This window comes from Rhinolophus sinicus, linkage group LG12 (assembly GCF_036562045.2).
Source record: "Rhinolophus sinicus isolate RSC01 linkage group LG12, ASM3656204v1, whole genome shotgun sequence".
Lineage (NCBI taxonomy): Eukaryota > Metazoa > Chordata > Mammalia > Chiroptera > Rhinolophidae > Rhinolophus > Rhinolophus sinicus.
In genome coordinates this window covers 46,163,566-46,188,117 of record NC_133761.1, presented here as the reverse complement: position 1 = coordinate 46,188,117, position 24,552 = coordinate 46,163,566, and the positions used below count along the sequence as shown (strand labels likewise).

Sequence of the window (24,552 nt, the reverse complement as noted above, 5' to 3'; positions counted from 1 at the left end):
ATTCAGGAGTTTATTTAGAAAGAAAAAATTTCAGTTTTACACTTTTCTTCACGAGAGTATTTGCCCACAAGCTGGTTTCGGGACTCTGCCAGGTGCCTGCGGTCACCCACCTGGAGGAGCTGACCCTGAAGGGTGGGCAGGGCACTGCCTTACCCATTTATGACAAGAGTGGCTGAGAAGGAAGGACAGAGAAGCTCGGGGCCCGTCTTTCCGCCTGTGTCCCCCTCACAGGAAAGGACAGTGCCCGGTATTGCTCGGCCTGTCTCGGAGGGAGTAAGGCTGGGGCAGCAGCTTCCTGGCACTAACGTAAGTGTAACCCACTCGAGGGTCGGTCAGCAAGCACCACTGTCACCAAAACGCACAGGATGACACTTCACCATTTGGAGGAAGACCACATCTGGTCCTTGACAATAGTCAAATACTGTTTTTTACAATTTTTTCCCCTCCTCCCCCACTCGGGTTCAAGCCCTTGTTTCTCAGTCTAGTTGTGTAGGACGCAGCTCCCTGGCCCAGGCTGGTATTATGAGCCTTGTGCTCTCCCGGCTGAGGCAGTTGGTCGCTCACGGCAGCCCAGCTCCAGGTCGAGCCGTTGTTCACAATCTTAGCTGTAGAGGGCGCAGCTCACTGGCTCATGTGGGAATTGAACCAGCAACCTCGGTGTTAGAAATACAGCGCAACTACCTGAGCCACTCAGCCGCCATGCTTTTTACATTTTTTGATACTTTATTTTCTAGTCTAAGAAAAGGCCTGGTCCCGGGACCAGCACTCACCTTGCACTTGTTCAGGGTCTGCAGCTGCCCGATTCTGGCGATGATGAACTGACGTGCGGTCTCTGCTCCGCTCCCTTCAGTCAGGGGGTTTCTCAGGCACGACAAAGCCTGCAGACTCGGCAACTTATCTAGCTCATTGATAAATGACCACTGCAGCCCCACAGAAGAAAACAAATGAAAATAAACATGTTTCAGGCTAGTTTTTCAGATTATTTGAAGTAGCAACAGAAAAGCAAAGTGGTTCGTTCCAGGGTGAGGCACAGGCTTTGATCTCACAGGCACCAAGAAGGCCATGCCTTCACTCCCCGCCATGGAAAACGAGGGGAGCTGTTGGGATTTCTGTGAGGAGCTTCCCTCTGAGGAAGCTTTCCTTTTTCAATTTAAAACATTTTTTAACAGAAGGAACCTACAGACTGGGGCATGAGAGTGGGACTCAGTGATACGGTGGTGGGCACGTCTGAAGGGGCCCTTACTTGTGATATCCGATTGTCGTTCAGCACGAGGTACTGCAAGGAAGGAAACATTGATGATTTGCACCCTAGAAAAAGGAGAATTAAGTTATACAGTAGAAGTGAAAGGAACAGCTCAAGTATGGGGGACGGGAGGGGAAGGTAGTAGTCTTACATACCGATTCCAGAATCTGGAAAATGGAGAGAAGAAATCCCAATGTCAGAAAGGATTAGTTGTTCTAATCTGCAATTATAAGTGTTCAGTTTGACTTCACAGAACAATTTCAAATGCCTAGCAGCCAGACTACATTTGTGAACTTTTTCCTACACCCCAGGTTTTCATCCCAGGTAAAATGCTTAGAAACCCTGAAGCCCAGTTTGGGGAATGGACGCTTCAAGCAAAGTGGACGCTTCAAGCTACATTCTAATGATCTCACTCACCTAGCAGTCCTGGGGGCCTGCTGCTGTGCTGGCTGCATCTCAAAGAGGAAAGAGACTCCCCCGTCTAATGAGTGACGACCTCTGACACTGGCACCAGGGCCAACTCATTCACTGTTCAGTTACCTAGTACAGACAGTCTACACTGTACCTAGTTCACAAGTAAACTCGAGACTCAAACCTTTCCTAAACTGTTCCTCGATTTAGGAATTCCATCATTACTACTGTATTTCCATTGAGAAAGTATATATAGCATATGATCCCTTCACTTAAAATGTGTTATAATAGGCACTTTAGGAGCAAATTACCTGGGCAGATAGGCTATTAGAAACAGCTGGTTTTCATCAATTAGCCGATTAGAGGAAAGGTCTAATAACTTGAGGGTCTGTAGAACATCAATCGGCCTGTATGGAAAATAAATTTTTTTCAACATGAATTTAATCTCTTGTTTTCAAAGGCACTGCCTTAAAATACCTACATTTGGTATGGAGAGGTCTGGGGGCGGGAGGCAAGTGGGTACGACTATAAAAGGGCAACATAAGGGACCCCTGAACTGGAAACTCTGCGTCTCTACGGGATCCCGGTGGCACCCACCCCGGCTTTGTAAGATGTTACCAGTGGAGGAAACTGGGTAGTAATTGCCTATGAATCGAAAATTATCTCAGAAAGTTTACTTTTTAGAAACCTGCCTTTGCCTGAATAATAAATTATTCTGTAAGGTAAAATATCATTAATTTGAATCCTTTAAAAATTTGTTGTAAATTTGCCCACATTTATTTTACATAGTAATTTAATAATATCAATAAAAGAGGAAGATGAGATGGCAACATACTTAATTTACTTAAGGGATCAAGCGTTTCAACTACTTTGGTACATAGACCTTAAGCAAACAGTGCTAATTACAAATGATTATTTAATCTTTATAACAAATCCTACAGATTTTCCATTTAAGCACAGAAGTTAAATACATGTATGTAAAACTAATAAAATTCATGCCTTCAAAAACATTTAATTCGAGGCTTTCACCCTAATGGGGTTTTCCTCAATGAGTAATGAAGTTATAGTAGACATTCTAATTTGTCAAGGCAATGAAGAAGCATTTTTCTAATTCTTGCAGATCCTTCTAAAAATTAAGATATAACTGAGACTTTATTCAGCATGATTAGGTGGTGACAGGCGCAGGGAAGTCACCCCTTGTTACCTTTCTGAAATGGAAATACTGTTGGACTCAAGGTACAGCTCCTCGAGGACCGGCCACCCGGCAGCACATTGCAGCAGCTGGAAGGGAGACGCAGTTAGGGGGTGACTCGGGCTGCCACGAGTTCAGTGCAGTCACTGTTTTAGAAATAGTACCTGATGGACGTTTCTTTACTGACTATATTTCAGGCCAGGAGGGCTGGTGGGTGGGTGGTAACATTAAAATGCTAGCGGCATGTGTTTCAATGACACGGAGCCTAACTTCGGCACTCTGAAGCCAAGGCAGGTGTCGGCACCGCATGGGGAGCAAGCCGGAAATGGACCAGGCACCCCCAAGGTGGACTGCAGAGGCTGACTTAGCGCGTCCTTGTTACTTCTGTGGTTTGCTTAAGCAATGGAAGGAAACACCGTTCCTCAATGCTCGATGCCAGTCTGGGTTCGTAAAGAATGTACTCATCAGTCAGAACTTCCCAATGACTCCTGATTTTTCTCACTTCAACTTGACGGCCATCTCCCCACCAGCATTCCTGTACGCCCTGCCTGTCTGATGCTAACTAACCCTGGGGAGGGAGTCCCAGGAAAGAAGTTACACAGCCGTGGCCACTGGAAGGACCCAAGTTCAAGGTGACATCTCTAAGGCAGGTGCCTCGGTGACATTTCACAGATGAACAGCTTGCTGGGGGTGTACTACTCTGCACTTGTTTGAACGTGGAATATTCTGGGTGTGTAAAGTCAGCCCCTGACAGAAAACAGCAGTACCAGAGAGAAGTTCCATATGCTACTGGGCCAGGGACCCAGGAATCCTCCCAGCTGCACACAATGAACAGAGAATTCTAGAAGCTGAACTTCAAAAGGATGTGAGAACCTTCCTGCTGCTTGTTCTCTGCCCTAAGAACACTTGTGGGAAACTCAGGCAGCTAAATGCTCAATCAGCAGCTAACTAAGGCTTTTGGAAGCTTGGCACACATTTACTGCACAGCACTATGGAGAGCCACCGGCCAGAAAGACACCAGAACAAATCCGAATGAGCCCAGAGAATATGGATTCCTAGATAGAAACCTCTACGTCACTACAATGGTCCTGTAACTCCTGTCTATAAGACAGTTTAAACAATCCTATTAAAATGAGGCCACAGTGGTGCTTCAATTACTAATTAAACCAAGAATTTAAAATTGCTAATTACTGGGTAATAAAGAAATATGATTACCTCAGCCCATGTTACTCCTGTTCGGCTAAGAACTAAAACCTTCAGTGTAGTGAATCTTCCGGTTGGAGATAGTGAATCAGAGGGAAATCTTAGTTTATTTTCACTGTAGAAAAAGAAGATGCAATGTGCTTATTGCTACACAGTAGCCCCAGCTGAAACAGTCACTGAAAGCAACAATTTGGGATTTAACATGAGTCTCACCTGTTTCAACCTTAAAATGAAATCTTATTAAAAATAAAGTGAGCCAACGCTATCTAATTTTTAATGTTGACAAATAGCTTCCTAGTGTCTGACATGCAGAGCTGTTTCCACGGGCCCAAGCAGCTGCCTGAGGCTCCTGAAACAAGGCTCAAGCGTTTGGAAGGTCAGCGTCCCCTTCACAGGGTCCGGCTCTGGACATGGCAACACGAGCCCCACTGTGAAGTCTCACGGGTACGCCAGGTCGTGGGCTAGAGTTCTGCTTGTCTAAACAGTCCGCCCTTCTGCCATCAGGATGGATGAAATGAATTACTGCCCTTTATGTTCTCTTTCGAGATTCTAATCTCAAAGGACTCCATGACCATCATTTTGAAAGAAGAGACCATTAACACACATTAGCCCTTATTTCCAGCACAGGAGACACCGTGGGTCAAACTACACCCTTTGCTGTATTTGGGAGCACAACTAATTTCGGCCTGACTACCTGCTACACTGAACCTACCTGTGTATGTAAAGCTGGCTCATGAATGAATGGGGAAGCCTGGCTGAGCTCTTGGAAAGTTAGGTTCTGAGATGAAAACTAACCAAATATTCGAGAAGGCCTGGAAAACTGACATCAGTAAAATACATAGATTAGTGAAAAATCCTTATCAGAACTGAATTAAACTATTCCAGTGAAATTACTCATTCCTAAAGCAACTGAAATGCTAGAAGCTTCAGAAGTGAACAAGCACTTTTAATGTCACCTCTCTTTACTCCCCAGTTAAATACGAGCTCCGCCAGCTGGGCTACCTGTATGGTCAGGTTCACCAGAAATATTAATAGTATCTTTTTGCTCAGTATGTCAACCTGCCCCATCCCCACCCAATTAAAACACATTCCCTGTTAATGAACCACCTCGTGACCATTTGAAAAACTATAATATCAAAGAATATGAAAGAATAAGCTAAGCTTAAATAATTCAACTGAGCCATCCTGCCTACCCCATCCCCACAGAGATGCTGGGAGAGAGCGAGAAGAGAGGAATTTCAAATCATGTGACAGGCAACCAAGAAAGAGTTCCTACCTGAGATTAAGGACTTCCAGGTGTGTGAGCTGATCAGCAATATCTGTGACTTCATCCCATGAAGACAGCAGATTTCTGGACACATCTACATTTCTAATATCTAACAGCTCATGTTAAGAAACAGTAGTGCAGAAAGATTCGCAGAACACATACAGTAGTTACCTCGTAATTCTGGAGCATGGGATCTTTCATTTTTCACTTTATGCCCTCTATTCTGCACATACTACTTTTACCTCTTTAAATCATTCAACTGTTTATTCAGAAGCTGAAAGGTTCTTTTTCGTATAGTACTGCTAACTTGGGACAAACATCTACAATCAAAGGAATGAGAACCAAATTACAACGCCACACCTTTCTCACGTTATCAACAAAAAAGGAAAACCGGTGGCGGTGCTGTTTTAAGCACTGAGGTGTCCCCAGGCCCCGCCTGGCACTGTCACCAGCTGCTGCACCACAGGAATCCATCCCACCACGTGGCGTCCCCAGGAGAGACAACACATTAGCTTGGACAAACGTTCAGAAGTGCTAAGAACGCCTTGGCCAGTCACAGGGTCCCCGCAGACTGCATGCAGTTGGTGTGACACCCACTGTCCCTGGTACAGGGATTCAGAGAAGCAAAAACCAGTGGGAAAGAAAGGTACTGGAGCCAAATTGCTAGAGGGGAGTGATGGCAGTGCCATCAAGGAGGGGCACAGCTGAGCAAAACCCCCAGGGCAGAGAGTGACGAGGGGGCGCCTGGAGCAGGACTGGACCCCCCAGAGGAGATTCTTCCACCTCACTCTGCCATGTCTGGAAACGGTTCATCTGGTCCACAGGTGAGTCCTGGAGGCCCGGAGCATGACGATGAACGTGACAGTCTCAGAGGGGAGATGATCACAACACAGCACCGACAGCTGCCAGGCAGACATGTGCTCAGAGCACTGAGCAGGAAGGTGGTGGCATCTGAGCAGGGACTGACGGAAATGAGGGAACGCCATCCGGACAGAGGGATGATACAAAGGTCCTGAGCTCAGAAAGGTTGGCCTACGATGGTCAGCAAGCTCGTGTACCTGGGCAGAGGGGCAGGGAGCTGGAAGGAGGCCACCGAGGCCGCAGGGCCAGGCTAGAGCACCACGTCTGCTTGTCTGCCTGAGATGGGGGCTGCGGGGCTTGGGCCCGTGGTGGCATCGGACCTTGTCTGTCAAAGGTCCCTCAGCTGCGGTGTAACACAATAAACAGACTGTGGGGAACGAAGACCGAGCAGAAAGGGAGTCAGGAGTTTCCCTGGGGATGAGAAATGACAGCTTTGGTACCCTAACAGGAAAGTGGGACTCAGGTTTTGCCGATGGTTTAGATGAGATGGGATAAAGGAGGAAAAGCCAAGGCTAACGCTGAGGTCTTCAGCCTGGGCCACGGGAACTGCCATTTGCTGAGAGGAAGAACGGGAGGGTGAGCGGCTGTCAAGGGACTTCAAGTGCCCCATGTGTTAAATTTGAGATGACCATCGGATACGCAAACGGGTATCAAGTACACGGCTGGAGACGAGGCCAGGGGAGGGTAGGAGGGTGGTTAACCCCGGGCAGTGCCGAGAGGCGTCAACAAGCTCCAGCGGCCTGGCGCCCCAGGACTCCGCGGAGGGGGCGTGGCCAGCGAGGGACAAAGAACAGAGATGGCGTTGTCCTTGTCATTGTCGTCATCGTCGTCGTCATCATCATCATCATCATCAAGACGCTCGGCTCGGTGCTGTGTTATCTTCCTTTTCGTGGCAGAAGAAAACGGGCACAGAGTAACTGCAGCCTGATGCAGATTAACGCGTCCGAATCTACACCCACGCGGCCTCACCCTGGACCCAATGTAACAGGGAGTCTTTAAACGAAGACAAAACACGGAGGAAGTGGCATTTTATCAAAATCGTGGTATCAATCCCCACGACTGGTTGGAAAGGAAACTTGGGGAGCTCTACAAGGAGATCAGGAAGAGGGGAAGGAAGGCGGTGGGAACGCACAAAAAGGGGTGACTCAACGCGCCAGCAAGCAGAGCTGTGCGTGACGCCCGCCGGCTGCTTGGCTCACTGCAGCCAGAGCTGAGAATGGCCCCGTTGTTAAATGGTCACCCTTAGGGGTCATTTCCCTCCATGAGAGCCTCAGTCTGCCCGTTGGCCACAGGCTAAAGTATTTATTATCTGTCTCCTTAAGAAAAAGCTTGCCGGCCCCTGAACCAAAGAAGGCGCTAGGAGATCGATGGCACGGGCAGTGCAAACACCGCAGAGGACACAGGACAGACGCCCATCCCGCAGCACTGATGATGCCGAGTGACAATGTGTCAGAGCTCCCAGATCTGGCCACGACCCTCGTGCTGCTCGTGCCTCGCAGTCACACTCCAGGCAGCTTTCAATCCCACGAGCCGGCTACCCTGGCCAGCAGGTTGGTTAGAAAGGGTTTGCGCGCAGAACGCCCGTTCGGCAGGCAGAGTTTAAACGTCGTCCTGGTCTGTACGGAGCGCACAGGCCATCTGCATTCCGAGCGCCTCTGAACCGACTGAAAGAGCCAACCACAGCTGATGAGGTGCCGCGCACACGTGCACATTCCGAGCAGCTACCCGGCTCCTGCTCCCACGGGTGTCTTGGCCGAGTGCAGGGCCAGCCTGGGAAGCAGGGAGCCCTCCGCTGCCGTGTCCCTGGCCAGTGAATGACCTCGAAGAATCAACGCAAAGTACGACTGGGTCACATACGGCAAGACTTCCGCTGCGGACGAGACTTCAGTCAGGAGCCGCAGACATCTGCTCCCCTGACTATCTCAGGGAAACCTCATTTCTTCCAGTCTTGGGGAACTCCGGGAAAAAGCAGTCTGCCGGGGCAAGCTGCCGCCGGTCCCTGCACTGCTGACAACGCGGCAGCCACCAAACAGCCCACATTCCCTAACGCAGCGCTGGCCCAGAACTTTGCTGATGTGTTCAAGTTAAGCCTTGAACCGTCCAATCCCCAATCTGAAATGGTTCAGGAGCGGCTGGCCGATGACAGACATGGGCCACCTCTGCGCACTGCGCCCCTGTCACCAGCTCCAGCCCCACGCCCCCACCCCCGCAGGCCTGTAGAGGGACCCTCACACCAGGCCGCCACCCACAAGCCCCACGGCCACAGTAAGGCTAGGGGATGACAGCTCAGACACACAGGTGGGCAGCTCTGCTCCAATTCCTGTCACCACATGGTATGGGTGTCGGGTAGTTAGAAAATTCTGCTGAAGAGAGCTACTCATCTGCCACCTCTTCACTCAGAAAAAACTGATTACAAGCCGCTATCTTTTGCATCAGTTGTTACCTAGCGATGTGGCAGACTTACAGAATTGGGAGAAGACCTTTTAAAGTTAGAGCAAGTCTATTTGATGCCATTGGAAATTTTTTAAAAACACTTATCTCCTGTATTTTAAGTTGTGGGCATAACAGCAATATATGGCAAAAAACAAACAAAAAACCACTTAGAAGGCAGAGAAGAGATCACAAACTTTAGAAAAGGCTGTTTTGAGGTTATTTTAACAAAACTGCACTCGGCTGCGTGAAAGAGGAAGCTTAATAAAGGGAAGCGATTCCTTTCTCACTAGAAGGCAGTCCAGGGCTATGCGGTGGCCCCCGGACACCAGCAGGGACACCAGCTCCCCCTCCAGTCCCTGCTGTCCCAGCCCACACTGGACTCTTCCATCACGCTTCCAAGACGGGTGCCAGCCTGGGTGATCTGTCTGCACTCAAGGCTGGAGGGCAGAGGCAGATGCCAGCCCCATCTGTCCGCCTTTAAGGAGCCCCACCCCGAAACTTCCACTTTACCTCACTGGCCAGGGTGAGTCACTGCCTCACCTGAAAGCAAGGGGCCTGGGAAGGTAAATAATGTACCTGGGCAGTGACTGCCCCAGGTGAAACCGGGCGGCTGTTAGAAAGTCGGGGAGAGTAGACGCTGGGTGGGCAACAGCGGTGTCTGGCACAAGTGTCAGCCCAGTCACATTCCCGTCATGAGTCATCACTGAAAAGGATACTAGGACACGCTTTGGCAATGGCTCCTTTGTCACCCGCACAACTTACTGCACAGTTCCTCAAAGAAATGTCTTGCAACTTGCTCAGCTGACTGCATGAAAAACACATAGTTCACATGTATACATCAACATGTACGCTATTCACTGGCCCTTTAAAAAATCAAAAAGCATTTCAGACATATAACAAGGTACCAAAAAATGCAAACACCAGTAATCACCACCCAACTTCAGAAATAAAGCATTATGGAAAAAAGAGAAAACATTACAAACATTACAAATACAACCAAAGTCCTGTGTCACTTTCCATGACACATCCCCCCCCCACACACACACACACACACACACAGGTAACCAGTGTGAGACTTTCGGTGTCTGTTTACTCTTACGCATTTCTTAATAGTTTTACTGTACATTTCCATATCCCTCAACAATTACAGTCTTTTTGAACACTAGGAAATGACGTAAATGGTATCCTACTGTATATCCGCCTGCAAATTATTTATTTCCTCAACAGCATATTGTCTGGCAGTGACATTTAGCTATATCAACACATGTACCCCAGAACTTTCATTTTCACATCTTACAGTCTTTTACTATCTGAACAGACCACAACTCATTCATTTACTCCTCTGCAGACATTGGGATTCTTCCCGGCAGTTTTGAAGTACACACTGGTGCATACTTCTTGCACTCACATGTGAAAGTCTCTCCAGGGATTCACCGTAGAGTTGTGGATCTCCAGCTTCACCAGACACTCTCTGATACCACTTTTAGCGCAGAGAACATGTTTGCTCTATTCATTAAGAGTCCAGCCCAACTGCTGTGGTTCGAATCCCAATTCTGCCACCTCCTTTGGCCACGGGCGAGTTAACATCTCTTTGCTGCAGAGTCCACATCTTTAAAATGCCAGGATGTGCACCCATGTTCATAGCACGTCACTCACATTAGCCAAAGGGCAGAAGCAACCCAAGTGTCCATCAATGGGTGATGGGTGGGGAAAATATGGTCCATCCACACAATGGAATGTTATTCAGCCATAAAAAGGAAGGAAATTCTGACACCGGCTACAACATGGGTGAACCCTGAGGACATGATGTTAAGCGAAATAAGTCACAGAAGGACAAATACTGTATGATTCCATTTATATGAGGTCCCGAAAGTAGTCAAGTTCATAGAGACAGAAAGTGGAAGGGTGGGTGCCAGGAGCTGGGGGAGGGAGAATGGGGAGTTGTTAAAGGGGACAGTTTGTTTGGGAAGATGAGAAAATTCTGGAGATGGTGATGGGGATGGTTGCACAACAATGTGAATGTACTCAATGTCACAGAATTGTACACTTAAAGTGCTTAAGACAGTGGATTTTCTGTTGCGTATTTTAGTTTTTTAAAATGCTATAATTTAGTGAGTATTTGTGAAATTCTCAGAATACTGCCTGACAGACAGTAAGTTATTTTATAAATATTTATTAAAAAAACATAAAACTGACAATCTTTAGGTAAGACACCAAGATAAAATGCAAGGCATGAGCTAGTGCCATCATCAGAAACTAGGGGAAAAGCAGCAGCCAAGTTCTAGGGCAGAAGCTCCCAAACTTTCTCTATTCATGGGGCCCTTGGTGTTTCAGGAATTTTTTCACGGTGCCCATAGGCCCCCCCAAAAAAAACCTAACCATGGCTGGGAGAGAAAGGTGAGGGATTAAGAAGTAAGAATTGGGGCCGGCGCAGTGGCTCAGGCAGTTGGAACTCCGTGCTCCTAACTCCGAAGGCTGCGGTTCGATTCCCACATGGGCCAGTGGGCTCTCAACCACAAGGTTGCAGGTTGGACTCCTCGATTCCCGCAAGGGATGGTGGGCTGCGCCCCCTGCAACTAACAACAGCAACTGGACCTGGAGCTTAGCTGCACCCTCCACAACTAAGACTGAAAGGACAGCAACTTGACTTGGAAAATAGTTCTGGTAGTACACACTGTTCCCCAATAAAGTCCTGTTCCCCTTCCCCAATAAAAATCTTAAAAAAAAGGAAGAAGAATTGGTAGTTGCATACTAGTCATGGGGATGTACAGTATGGGGAATATTGTCAATATTGTAATAACTATATACAGTGTCATATGAGTACTAAACGTATCAGTGGGATCACTTCATAAATTATATAAATGTCTAAGCACTATGCTGTACACCTGAAACTAATATAAAAATATTTAATGTCAACTATAAAAAAAAATAGTCATGGGGATATAAAGTACAGCACAGGGAATATAGTCAATAATGTTGTAATAACTACCATATTTCCCAGACAATAAGACCCAGCTGGACCATCAGCTCTAATGCATCTTTTGGAGCAAAAATTAATATAAGACCCAGTCCGGCTAGGTCTTATTTTCGAGGAAACAAGTATGTACAGTGCCAGGTGGGTAACAGACTTGTGGGGGTGATCACTTTGTGAGGCATATAAATGACTAATCACTGTTGTTTTTGTACACCCAAAACTAATAAAAATAAGTAAATAAGTAGATAAATAAGTAAATACATATATATGTGCATACCTAACCATTACACTTAGTAAGTAGTTAGGGCCAAACTACTTAAGCATTTATGTCCTATCAACTTAGTGTCTGCTGGGCACCGCTCAGCTTCCCAACCTGGAAATGAGACTGGACACCACCACCTCCACTTCTGTTCCAGGACTACTTGCTTTTTATCACCACAGTTGCCAAAAGCCTAGCTTTGCAGAGATATGGCACCACTGAAAGGAGTTGTAAGAATATTATAAAACTGAATCACCTCTAAAACTGCTTCCCTCCAAAACTGAAAATATCCTGCTGTGCCCCCAGGAGTGCGGTACAGTGCCAGGAAAGCCGGTACAAAGCTTAGGGACCCGGGTCTCAATACATAGATGTCACCGCAGAGCCAAAGCCATCTCCAAGAGAAATCATGCATAACAGTTTCTATTTGGTTTTGATTCCTTTCTTCTAAGTGTTTTCTTAATGCTACCGCTACAAACTCAAAGCTGGGCAGCTGGGTTTTATTAAGGAGGTAATTCAATGGCTGAGAGGTTTCCCTCTCGGACAAAGGTGACCCCCGGTTCTTGCGCCATCTCATTTGTAACTCACAGCAGCTCTAACTGCTAGGTATTATTTTATAAATGAGGAAACTGAGGCTTACGAGCGACAAGTAACTTGTGTCAGAGCTGGAAAGTGACTTCGCTAAAGCCAGCTCTGGGTCTGTTCCGAGAGACACTAGCTAATTACTGCACACAACGACACTACAGGGTCATTAGCCAGAAAAACTCATGAGTTATGCGGTTGCTCAGAAACCAGGGAAGGAAAATCTGTTCGCAATTGGTTGATATTCACAGAGCCCATAGCATTCTCTGAAAGACACTAACAAATATGGGGGGGAAATGCCTCTTCTGGGGTAAATGATAAATACTTGCATGGAAAAAATTAAATGGAAAAAATAAAGAACTCGAACTTTAGGCAGCACATGTGCAGTTCTTTAAGTCACATCAATCAGGATAAACGGCAGAAACCACAGTAGTTCTCTCTCCGTGGTGGCGTTAGTCGTGCCTTTCTTTTGTTCAGTTTATATTTTCTAAATTCTCAACAACAAAGGCATATTGTTCTGCAATTAACAAGCAATTAAGTTGTTGCTTGATTTATTCTGAGTTTTTTTAATGCTGGTCATCTATGCTACAAAGCAGAGCTTTCAAGAAATTATTCTTCAACACTGTCCCACGTGCACTTTAAATTCTGCATTATGTTAAATCGTAACAACAACAATAGCAACGAAAAGATAGCAAAGAAATTTACTTTGAACAAAAACCAGTTTAATTCTTTTAGAGACTGAAAGCAAAGACTGCAGGCCTGCGCTGAGGCTGCAAATCTACTCTCCATAGTGGCCAGCAGGGGTCACTACGCGGGCGTCTCATCCGGGTCAAGGCCAATCCACTACCACCACTAAACTGCATAACGGCTGTTCCGTGGCTGCTTGCGTGTGGACATCAGCTTCCATTCACTCTGGTTCAGAAAGTTCACCTGAACGAACGGGGGCCTCTCTACAAGGAGTCAATGTACAGTTTCAGAGAACAGAGGCCATTCCGACTTAGCAGTTGTAAAATGCATTGTTTCGAGCCCCTCAGACAGTTACATAATAATTTGGGGTACTTCTTAAAAGCAAGAGCCCAGGGTATTCTGATTCAGTAGGTCTGGGATGGGACCCAGGCTTCCCGCATGTGTCAAAAGCGCGATGGGAACTACAGTGCACGAGGTGGCACCAGCATGTTACATGGCACAGGTACCAATTTAGACTTGTGTTTCCATTTCTGACTTCAACCAGCTAGAAGTGTCACCAGGAAATAGAAAAGGACCAAAATGTCAACCTTAGTTACTTAATAATCAGTCAATACAAGATAGTATGGTATAAATATTAATGATGGGCAAATCAATGTTTTAATTCCAATCTAGAAAAGTCCAACAACCCTGAACTAAAATAAGGATTTTAATTTCCCTTAGACTCTTCTCAGATTCCTCCGATTTGCATTTGCTGCTTGTGCAGAAAGGACAAACCAGTTTGAGAGAAAGTTCTGAGCAGCAATATAGTCAAGTGAGCTTAATCCTGAACCTTGATGGAACTGTGTAAGTCAGCTCTATGTCCCATGATCAATTCCACTTACCTTTGCTGTTTGATAATAGAGTCAAAACCAATCGTTTCTACAGGTTTATTTCCAATGGTAACAATCTGCTCTTTTCCAGCTTCCTCTGGTCCATCTTCTAATACATAGCGCTTCTTAATTGCAGTAAGAAAGTCTACTCCAAAATTTACTTTGTTTGGACGAACAAAGGATCCTCCTGTTGGGTGCCTGGAAAAGGAGAAAAATGGAACACAGAAAACATTATCCATGGGGTCATTTAAATAAGATGACAAGTGCAAAAATCCTTTAGAAACTGTCACTCTGCCACAAATGCAAAGCATCTGCAATTACAAATTTGTTTACAAATATATTAGCATATAAAAGCAATTATACAATTTTAGAAAGAGAAAAAATATTCACCAAGAATGGCAATAAATACAGTATTCTGAAGGCTTTCAAAAATTTTCCATATGCTGAAAAAACCAAAGTCAGCATAAAAGGGAAAATAATATACTATAAAAAAAGTATAACTGATATGATTGATCATAAAGGGTCATGAGCTTCTGCAAGCATGTAAAATCCCAATAGATTAAATAGACAAAAAATATGAAACAGATAATTTACGTAAGAGTAAATGGAAGTATTAGATGCATGGGAGAAAATTTTACCTTGCTAATGATTAAGAAATGCAAATTCAAATAATTAAACTATTTTCAACAGAACACAAAAAAATAAAGAAAAATCCTAACACCTTCAAGATTGCAGGTTAGGTTTATTTTTTATTGTATAATCATACTCCTGGGAATTTGTCAGCAGGCAGTAATTTAAAAATAAAAAACAAAACTGTATTTTATACTTATAATTGTAAACTGTATTTACAAAGATTCTGCACAATAGCATTTATTTGTAATTTAGGAACTCTGGAACCCATAAATATGCTCAGATGAATAGGAACTATTAAGTACACCAGATAGATAGTCATTAAAAAATTCTAGCTATAATACTTAATAAAATTACTCACAAAATGTTACGATTTCTAAAAATTGAACCAAATTACATGATACAAGCACAGAGGACTCCTACTTACAGAGAGAGAAAGACTGGATAAGGATACAAAGAAATGAAAGCATTTGTGGGTAGAAGGATTCTGTACAAAATCTTTCAAATGAGAACTTAAACTTGAACTAAATCCATTTTAAAAGCTAAAATATGGGGCTAAAATAGAGCAAGTGGGACCAATTCTACAGAAATACAAGATATTTTGCCACAATTTATATTCAAGTCTTATAGCAATTTTACTAATCTCTAGCAGGACTTAATAGAAATATTCATAATACTGCTGTACATAACAACCACTGTCAGGCTTTCCAAGAGACTGATAATAGGTCTTTAGACCCATTAATTTCAGCACTCAGCAGTACATCACGGCAATGATACTTCATTTTCAGGGAAATCTAAGTGTGCCCTATAAAACAGTTAAAAATGTTAACATTATCATTTGATCACTGTAGAGAATAAAGATGAAATACATGAATTTCTAAAAATTGTATCAGAAACACTATTCGGCTTACAACCTTTAACTCTTAAAGGAATCAAACCTTCCTAGACGTCGACATAATTAAAAAGGATGAAAACTAATATTAACGATAAATTTTGCCAACATAAACAAATACACGTTTATCTGGGAAGTGGGAAGACATTACCAGACTGTGAAAGGAACGTGTGATCCCCAAAAGTTAGAAACAAAGCAGGTAAGAAGTACCCAGAGGTCATGAGAATCCCAGAATGTGTGGTGTCCTGGAAGCCAGAGAAGACAGTGGACAAGTGTCCAGTGCTACGAAAGCCTGAAGGTGACAGCTGAAGGAAGCTGGTCGCTGAACTGAGCAATGGGCTTTGATGGGTAAGGTAACCCAGGTCAGAGCATCTGGGGCCCACAGCCTGATGAGGTGAGCCCCAGAGAGTGAGCTGGGGAAAGAAAGGAAATGTTTTAAGATGGGACAAAGTAACAAACTTGTATGTTGATGAAAATAACCCAGTGGAGAGGGGAAATTGATGATGCGGGACATTAAATTCTCTGTTGCAGCAAAATCAAGTTCTGAGTCTGTTGTGACTTCAGAGGATGACCGACTACCAGAAGCTGCCTAGAAAATATTACATTTTAACCCTAGGACAGGCTCATACTGTAAATAGAACAGATTTGTTTTAACAAACACAATTATATCACTCAGCTAAAGAGATTAAATATACCGGGGGTGCCAAAAAAATGTATACACATGACTTGTATCCATCTTTTGTTATTGGTGCATATTGAATATTACAATTTTAATAAGTTTTTTTCCTTTCTTAAAACGTGTATACATTTTTTTTGGCACCCTCTGTAGTTAGCATAACTTTTAGGAGTTCAAAGGGATCTACATAAGAGATTCTCTAGTCTAGGGCTTCTCAAACTTAACCTAAAAAGCGGAAAGTCACCTGCAAAGCTAACTGACTGGGTCGGGGGCTGTGGCCCAGGAATCTGCTTATTTAAAACAATGCTCAGGGAATTCTGATGTAGGTGGGCCCCCTGTCCCACTTTAAGAAATGTTGATCTAATCCATCCCTGTGTCATTTGGGAATACTGTGTCTACTATTACAAGACCAAAAATCTTGGATTTCCAGCTGCTAGTGTGCCATCCTTTCCCACATTTCTGTCTTGGCTTAAAGACAATTGATGGCTTATTTTGGTAAATGAAACACATGGCTTAAATTAAAATCCTAGTTAACATACGTGTTCCTAAAATGGGAGGGGGGAGTGAGGTGGGGATGGGGTCAACAAGTGCGTCCGAGTCCGGCAAACCTGGGGTCAGTTCCTGGCTCCAGAACTTATGAGCCGTGTGACCTCAGGCAACTGAGTTCACATTCTCAGCCTCAGTTTCCTCATCTATAAAGCCCTATCAAATGAGGTTATTTATAAGGATTAACTAAATCATAATAACATATAAACCATCACTATAATGCCTGGCATAAAATACGGAGTTATTGTACCTAATATACTATTAAAAATAAACCCACAGATTTTGAAATGCTGGGATTCACCCAGATGCCACACTCTCTAAATTTAAGCAGCAGCGCCCAAACCGTGCAGATGGGCTCCTGCGGTATCTTGTCACCATCAGTGATAACATAATTTCGTCATCTGACTTAAGTACAATTTTGCTAAGAGAAAATATGGTTATAAACATTTGCAAGGTAAATTCACACACAGCCTCAGGCATAAAGTTATTTGTTCCAGGTGTCTACTGCTACCCAAAGTGTAGCAGCTCAAACCAATGATTTATTCCTCACACTTCTGTGGGTGAGCTTGGCTAAGCCGTCCTTCTGTTTCATGTGGTGCTCACTCGAGTCACCATGTGACTGCTCTCAGCTGGGAGCTGCCTGAGGCCGGACCAGCCAGGTTCCCGTCCACTGGGCGAGGGTGGCTGGAGCAGCTGGGGCGGCTGGGCCTCTTCCCAGCAGGGTGTTTAGATTTACGCAGTGATGGGCTTCCAGGAGAGTGAAAACAGAAACTGCACGGCCTCTCAAAGCCTAGTCTCAGAACTAACAAAACACCACTTCTGCCACTTGTCACAGGCCATCTAGAGTCCGGGAAAGGGGAACAGCCTCCGAGACCTCTTGATGGGAGGAGCCACACACCTGAACCAGAACCAGAATTACTGGCCACCGTCTCCAGTGCTAATCTAACACGCTGACCCCTCCGAAGAAAAAGCTGCCACATGAAACAAGGTGTGGTGTGTCCACCTAACCATCTAGGCCTAGTAGTTTCGCCTCCATGAACACGACACTGCTGAGTTTGGGGAAAGGCCGAGGACACCCTCTGCCACATGCTGATTGGGGGCTCAAAGGACAAACTGTCCTGCCTGGGTGAAAGGAAGACCAGGGTCTTAGCATCCCCACTGTAGAATCTGATGTCTGGATTTGTGCAGACCAAACCTGCCTGGTAGAGACAACCAAATCTTAACCGCTTCCAAACACAGAGTAAGAAATGTGAACGGGCAAAACAAGAGATTATCATAAAAGAGGTTAAAGGTTATCATTTTAAAAACTGGGAGCAAAAACTTCAGGAATATCATTAACATCTGAGTTTTTCATCTCTAGTTCGTGCACAAGGAAAACAGATGTACTATATTAAACACCACCATTTTCAGTGCTTTTGGGAGCCGCGCCTGCAGCGTTACACAACTCAACATTTCTGAGACCCTGAGTGCCAAGAATGACACAGGTGCTTTCCTGTTACAAAAATCACAGCTGGAACAGGATTGTCTAGGACGCTGGGGTTCACTGGGAAGGCGCTTTAGGAAGCAGAAATGGGCCCTAGGCCGGGAACACTCGTGCCTCTGAGTCACGTGCCAGGCAGGGTTGGAAAGCGCAGGCATCAGGGGCTGCTGCGCGCCCTCCTCGTCCTCTCCAAACAGGACTGTCTTCCGCAGCCATTGTGTCCTTTCACCAGTGTAGGCAGGTGTGAGGGGGGCGCCCGACTCCGCAGGTCTCCAGTGCAAGGGGTGGCTGCCACGCGTCTGCACCTGGGGAGCCTCGCAGGCATCTGGAGGAATTCAGGCGGCAACACCCGGAACTTCCAGCCAACGCCAGATAAAGGGTGAGACCCTCGAAGGGGCGCAGGGAGTTCTGCGTGGGGAGGGAAGAGGAACTGTGGTTGAGGATTTTCACAGGTGACTCTCACGCCCTTTGGCAACGTGACTCAGCCACTTATCCCATCAAAGGGTTGAGTCTCCTCCCCTCCTCTTGGGTGTGCACGCATCCGGTGGTGTGCTTCTACCGACAGAGTGAAGCCTGAGAATTAAGAGGCCTGCAGTCTCCATCTCCACCCTCTTGGAAACCAGACGCTGTGTGAGAAGCTCATGCTAGACATGGTGAAAGGCCGTGTGAAGAGAGAGACTGAACCCATTTAGAGGAGACTCAAGGTCCCCCCAGACAACAACCAATACCAAGCCCCCATTCTGCCAGGCCTTCGTAGATCCTCGGGACAGACAAGCGTCTCCACTAAGCCCTGCCCACATCCCTGACACACAGAATCACCAGCCAAGAAATGGTTGTTTTAAGCCCCAAGTTTTGGGGTGGTTGGTCATGCATCAAGAGCTAACTGAAATAGATGAGGAAAATCATTTTCACTAACCTCTAATCAAAACTCAGTATTGCCTTCAATTATAAACTTGGTCCACTCCTAGGCCCATTCTGACAAGTCACATTGATTCAAGAAAAAAAAAATCTACCCCATGTTTAGAGACCTATCATGGAGAAGCCCACAACCAGGATTTCAGCTCAAGTCGTTTTTCATGTTGTATTCTAACCCATTACTACATTTGGCCATCAATGAAAGATAGTAATAATACCTGTTACAATCACTGCACATAATTAGAGTACGTAACAAATGGGATAAAATGTGGAAACACTGCAAGCTAACTGTAAAAATGTTTATTCTCCAGGTTAAAGCCCATCCTTCTTCTTTAAGGTCATTGTTAAAGCAGAGGTTAGGCCCTTGCAAATGTTTTTCTATTCTGAACTGGACTCTCATGTGATCTGAGCTGGCTGGGGAGAAAATACGCTGGGACGAACATATGCCACGAGCAGGGCCCTGAAAACCACATTCTGTTCTCAAGTTTCCTCCTGAGAGCAGGAACTCACCCTGAGCAGCAGAGAGTACTCCGACCACCCTGAACCGGGCAGACCCAGGAAGTTGAGCTCACCCAACATCCCGCTTGGTACATCCTGTATCTTTTACAAGGTATGAGGCAAACTAACTTCCATAAGGTTGATATGCCAAAGCGCACAGCCAACCACACTGATTATTATACATCTAACACGCTATCGGCCAGTTGATACTAACACGCGCTTCTGAAGAGATGGGGGTCCATGTTTGGCTATAATGTGACCCCTCTGATTCATATTTTTCTTATTTAAATTGGATACACCACCATTTTGCCATTTACCTATTTCACAAGCCCATGATGAGAACATGTATGTCCTGACTTTAAATTGCTTTGGCTTCATGAAAATAGCTTCTAAACACAAAGAAAATGTTTACTGTGCTAAAATACGTATCTTGTTATTATGCCTTTCCAAGTAAAATTTGACACATGAAAAAAAGACTCCAAGGAATTTTCTTACAAGGGAAGAAGTGTGTATGAGATTAGTAAGAGATCTGACTTAGCTAAATAACAAAATACACGTGGTGTAAATCTGTTTTGTCTGATCTAGAGAGTCTAAGATAGTGGTATAAACTGTACTAGTTAAAGTCATGTTCTAGTTAACACCAATATGAGCATTAACAACCTTAAAGGATGAGGTAATTCCTGTCATCTAGACCAGTGGCTCTCCACCGGACTCAATGCTCTCTTTTATACTGCCCCCGAAATATCCTGAAATGGGGTTCACAGATAACATTACCTACCCATACAGGATTTTCAAGTCAACAAAAGTCCCATTTCAATGAAACAAAAATAATTATAGTAAGAAATGTATTTCAAGACGTAAATGCTCAGGCATGGCTATACTGGAAGACAGAACGAAGTAAGGACATACTTATTGCAGGGGGCGGAACCCAAACACAGAGTGGATGCCGCTGACCTTAGCCTCCCACCAACACTTCAGGGCAAATACTGGATCTGCCATCACTGAAGCAAGTCTTCGTTTTTTCTACTCAGAGTAATTACGGCTGAAAATATCACCATATCCAGAGACCATTAAGCACCGTGTAATCCTGGACGATTTGGGCAAGCTTTTAGTAGAGGGAAGTGTGCTGGGACAGGCTCCACAGAAAAAGGACCTTCACTGAAGGTTTTGTGAGATCATGGGCCAGTCCAGGTAGGTAAAGGATCAACACACAGGCTAAGAAATTTCTTTTTCCACACCTTCCTCCTCCATGAACTCTGGACAGGTTCTGAGCTGGCCCCATCCCATGTCTGCCATCACTGCTGGCCTCCAGGGAACGAGGTGATTCTTCCTCTTCCCTGACTTTCTAAAATTACAGAGGGGTGGGCTAGGAAACACATTTTGTTATTTAATTTTGACCTTCATTTTAGAGGTTACTCAATTAAGTCTTGTCCAAGGTCATAAAGTTATTAAAAGCAGAATTAGAGGAGTCTTCATTTCCAGGCCTGGATTTTGTTCACTGAACCACAATTAAAGAAAATAAACTTAATATTAAGAAATCCTTTTGAGAAACTAAAACCTAAGGAAAACAAACAACAACAATTTAAAAGACAGACTCTGCCTAAAATTCCCCCACCATCCTTTTCAGAGCTTCATGGAGTTTCTCAAAAATCAAGCAGTTAAAAATATCAATATGTATGCAATATGTTAATTCTTTCATGATGAGAAGTTTTTTTAACAGTGGCCTAGCATTCTACTATTTGGATGTTCTGTGTTTTCCTTAATAAACTGTTTCTTATTGGAAATCTAGTCTATTTCCCTTTTCTAGTACGCATTAAATTGTAAATTGTTAAGGAATCAAGGAGCAATGTTTACAGTCATCTAATACAAGAAAACAAAAACACAGAAAAGGATAAAGAAAGCAATCCCACTTGTAGGAGTCAATTTTTAAAACATGGAAAAAACTCTCTCTACAAATAGAATTTTTTTTAGAATACACCATATTGTATAAATACCCCAAGAGCAAAACATTTCTTGTTCTCTATCCCCCTTTATTCAACTATTAAATATCATCCTAAGTAACCATGCCAATTCATAATGAAAAATTACCTGCATTTAAAATACACAGTCCCTTCGTGGCTTCCATCATGCTTTCCTCTCTCGGGATTGTCCCATTCTACTCCTAACCAGAGTCCTAGCAGAACAAGAAAACCAAATGAGCAGTAAGTTTTGAAAGAGGTAATGCTCTATTTTTCTGCAAGCAAATACAGTTTGCAATGAAAACCTGCCACACAGACACCACTGGAGGAGGAAGAAATGTCTTTGGGAAAGGACATGTTAACCTTGGACTTGGGACTTCAGTCAGCAAGTGCAATAGCATGTTTGGTTCAGAAAGCCAACAAAAATCACAACTGCAGAAAACAACAATGGCTAAAATTTACTGAGCACCCACTAAATGCCAAAAACTTTTCTTTGCATTATCTCATTCTCCTTACAACAGACAATTCATCTTTGTAAAGGAGGTACTCTTATTGTCCTCTTTTTACCAGCTCCTGGACAAATACACGTTTTTGAGTTGTAGTCTAGTAATCTGCTTTTCATAAAATAAAACTCTAGGTATAAGTAAATAGTCTGTTTAATATAGGAAAAATAACTTGCCGAAAGTCACACTTCTTCAAATCCAGGTCAGTTGAACTCCAGAAGCCAAGACTTACCCCTTATTCTATGCTATCTACACCTCATATCTTATATTTGCACATCGCCTGAGTTTTCAGAGCATTTTCTTTACCGTCTCTCCTCCTTCCTACCTATTTATTCAGTACCCATTATTTATACAGGACTGTGCTAGGTGCAAAAATAAAGACAGAGTTTCACTTCTTGATCCGCCCTTCTGCTGAGAACTAGAAAAGCTAGATCAACTATTTTTTAAAAATCACTTGACACCTCTTAGAATGGCTAATGTCAAAAAAACAAAATAACCAGCATTGGCAAGGACGTGGAGAAATGGGAACTCCTGTGCACTGCTGGTGGGAATGTAAAATGGCACAGCCACTATGAAAACAGTATGATGTTTCCTCAAAAAGATAAACACAGAGTTACCATATGATCCAGGAATTCCACTTCTGGTTTATACCCAACAGAACTGACAGCAGGGGCTCAAACGGAGACAGGCACACCTCGTTCTACTGCACTTTGCTTTACTGTACTTCACAGATACTGTGTATTTTACAAATTGAAGGTTTGCAGCAACCCTACGTCGAGCAAATTGAAAGTGTTCTGGAAAGGGTTCCTCATTCTAGATGCCATTAAGAACATTCATGATTCATGGGAAGAGGTCAAAATGTCAACATTCCCAGGAATTTGGAAGACGTGGATTCCAAGCCTCATGGATGACTTTGTGGGGTTCACAACTTCAGTGGAGGAAGTCAGTGCAGATGTGGTGGAAACAGCAGGAGAACTAGAACGAGAAGTGGAGCCTGAAGATGTGACTGAATTGCTGCATCTCATGATAAAACTTTCATGGATGAGGAGATGCCTCTTACGGATGAGCAAAGGAAGTGGTTTCCTGAGATGCAATCTACTGGTGAAGATGCAGTAAAGACTGTTGAAGTGACAACAAGGGATTGAGAATATCACATAAACTTAGTTGATAAAGGAGAGGCAGGGTTTGAGAGGATTGCCCCCAACTTTGAAAGAAGTCCTACTGTGGGTAAAATGCTATCAAACAGCATCACATGCTACGGAGAAACTGTTCATGAAAGGAAGAGTCAATCGATACGGCAAAATTCATTGTTGTATTTTAAGAAATTGCCACGGCCACTACCCTGATCAGTCAGCAGCCATCAACATCCAGGTAAGACCCTCCACCAGCAGAAAGATTAGGACTTGGTGAAGGCTCAGATAATAGTTACCATTTTTTAGCAATAAAGTCTTTTCTAATTAAGGTACATACGTTCTTTTTTTAACATACACTACAACACACTTAATAGACTATACAGTACAGTGCAACATAACTTCTACATGCACCAGGAAACTAAAAGATCCGTGTGTGACTCACTTTATTATGCTATTTGCTTTATGGCGGTGGTCTGGAACCAAACCCCAATATGTCCGAGGTATGCCTGCATCTGGGAGAAGAGCGAAACCCAAAGAATTGAACTAAGCAGGTAGAGCAACTTTTACCCCTCAAGGATCTACTGATTCTGGTAGAAGAGGCTGAGAAGCTAAAAAGCTACACCAAGCTTTGAACAGATTTGAGGGGCTAGAAGACCAATACTGAAAATCACAGCCTCCCAAGGAAGACAGAGATTGCTGAGAAACTCTCTAGGTTTTGTACTGGGGCTCAAAATGTCTTCATCCTAAGAGTAAGGAGGAACCCACTCTAAACAGACTAGCCCTTGTAAGGACTGAAGGCCAACTACAAATACTCTCATTCCCAGATTTATTTAAAGTGATCTGGGATTGCTTCTAACCCTTACCATCTGCCAGAGTATATTTCAGTCCTTTCTGGAGGAAGGTGACACTATTACAAACCTCAAATTATAATTCTTCATACTCAATATCTGGCACTGAAACAAAAATAACCAAGCATAGAAAAAGACAAGACAATATGACTGAAAACCAAGAAAAACAACAGCCAACAGAAAGAGATCCATCAGGCATCTGAAATAATGGAATTTTAATGATGTTTAATATTTTCAGGAAAATAAAAGATGAGCTTGAGAATTTCTGCAGAAAACTTAAAAGCTATTTTTTTAAAAAGCCCTAAATGGAAATTCCGGAACTGAAAAATTCAATCATTCAAATGATAATCCAGCAGATAATTTTACAATAGATCATACATAATGAAAAAAAATCAGAAAAAATACTCTAGTCTGTGTTTTGCATCACTTGACACTGTGCTTCATTCTGTGTACATGTGTGTGTGTGTGTGTGTGTGTGTGTATAGACACATACAC

General features: G+C 44.1%; 1 protein-coding gene across 5 annotated transcripts in view; it reads right to left on the bottom strand.

Moving 5' to 3' along the window:
• Positions 1–24,552, bottom strand: part of TBCE (tubulin folding cofactor E) — a 62,593-nt gene that overhangs the window by 5,556 nt on the left and 32,485 nt on the right. For 2 of the 5 annotated variants that reach the window (XM_074316721.1, XM_019746979.2), the window contains exons 3-12: positions 21,704–21,788; positions 13,991–14,176; positions 9,327–9,415; positions 5,326–5,425; positions 4,062–4,164; positions 2,859–2,935; positions 1,966–2,061; positions 1,399–1,463; positions 1,244–1,308; positions 771–920 (exon numbers count right to left, since the gene is read on the bottom strand). In XM_074316721.1, coding sequence (XP_074172822.1) covers positions 771–920; positions 1,244–1,308; positions 1,399–1,463; positions 1,966–2,061; positions 2,859–2,935; positions 4,062–4,164; positions 5,326–5,425; positions 9,327–9,415; positions 13,991–14,176; positions 21,704–21,788 — 1,016 coding nt within the window. Of the gene's footprint in view, positions 1–770; positions 921–1,243; positions 1,309–1,398; positions 1,464–1,965; positions 2,062–2,858; positions 2,936–4,061; positions 4,165–5,325; positions 5,426–9,326; positions 9,474–13,990; positions 14,177–21,703; positions 21,789–24,552 lie in introns of those variants that run through there. The other 3 variants (XM_074316718.1, XM_074316719.1, XM_074316720.1) reach the window with 2 other exon arrangements.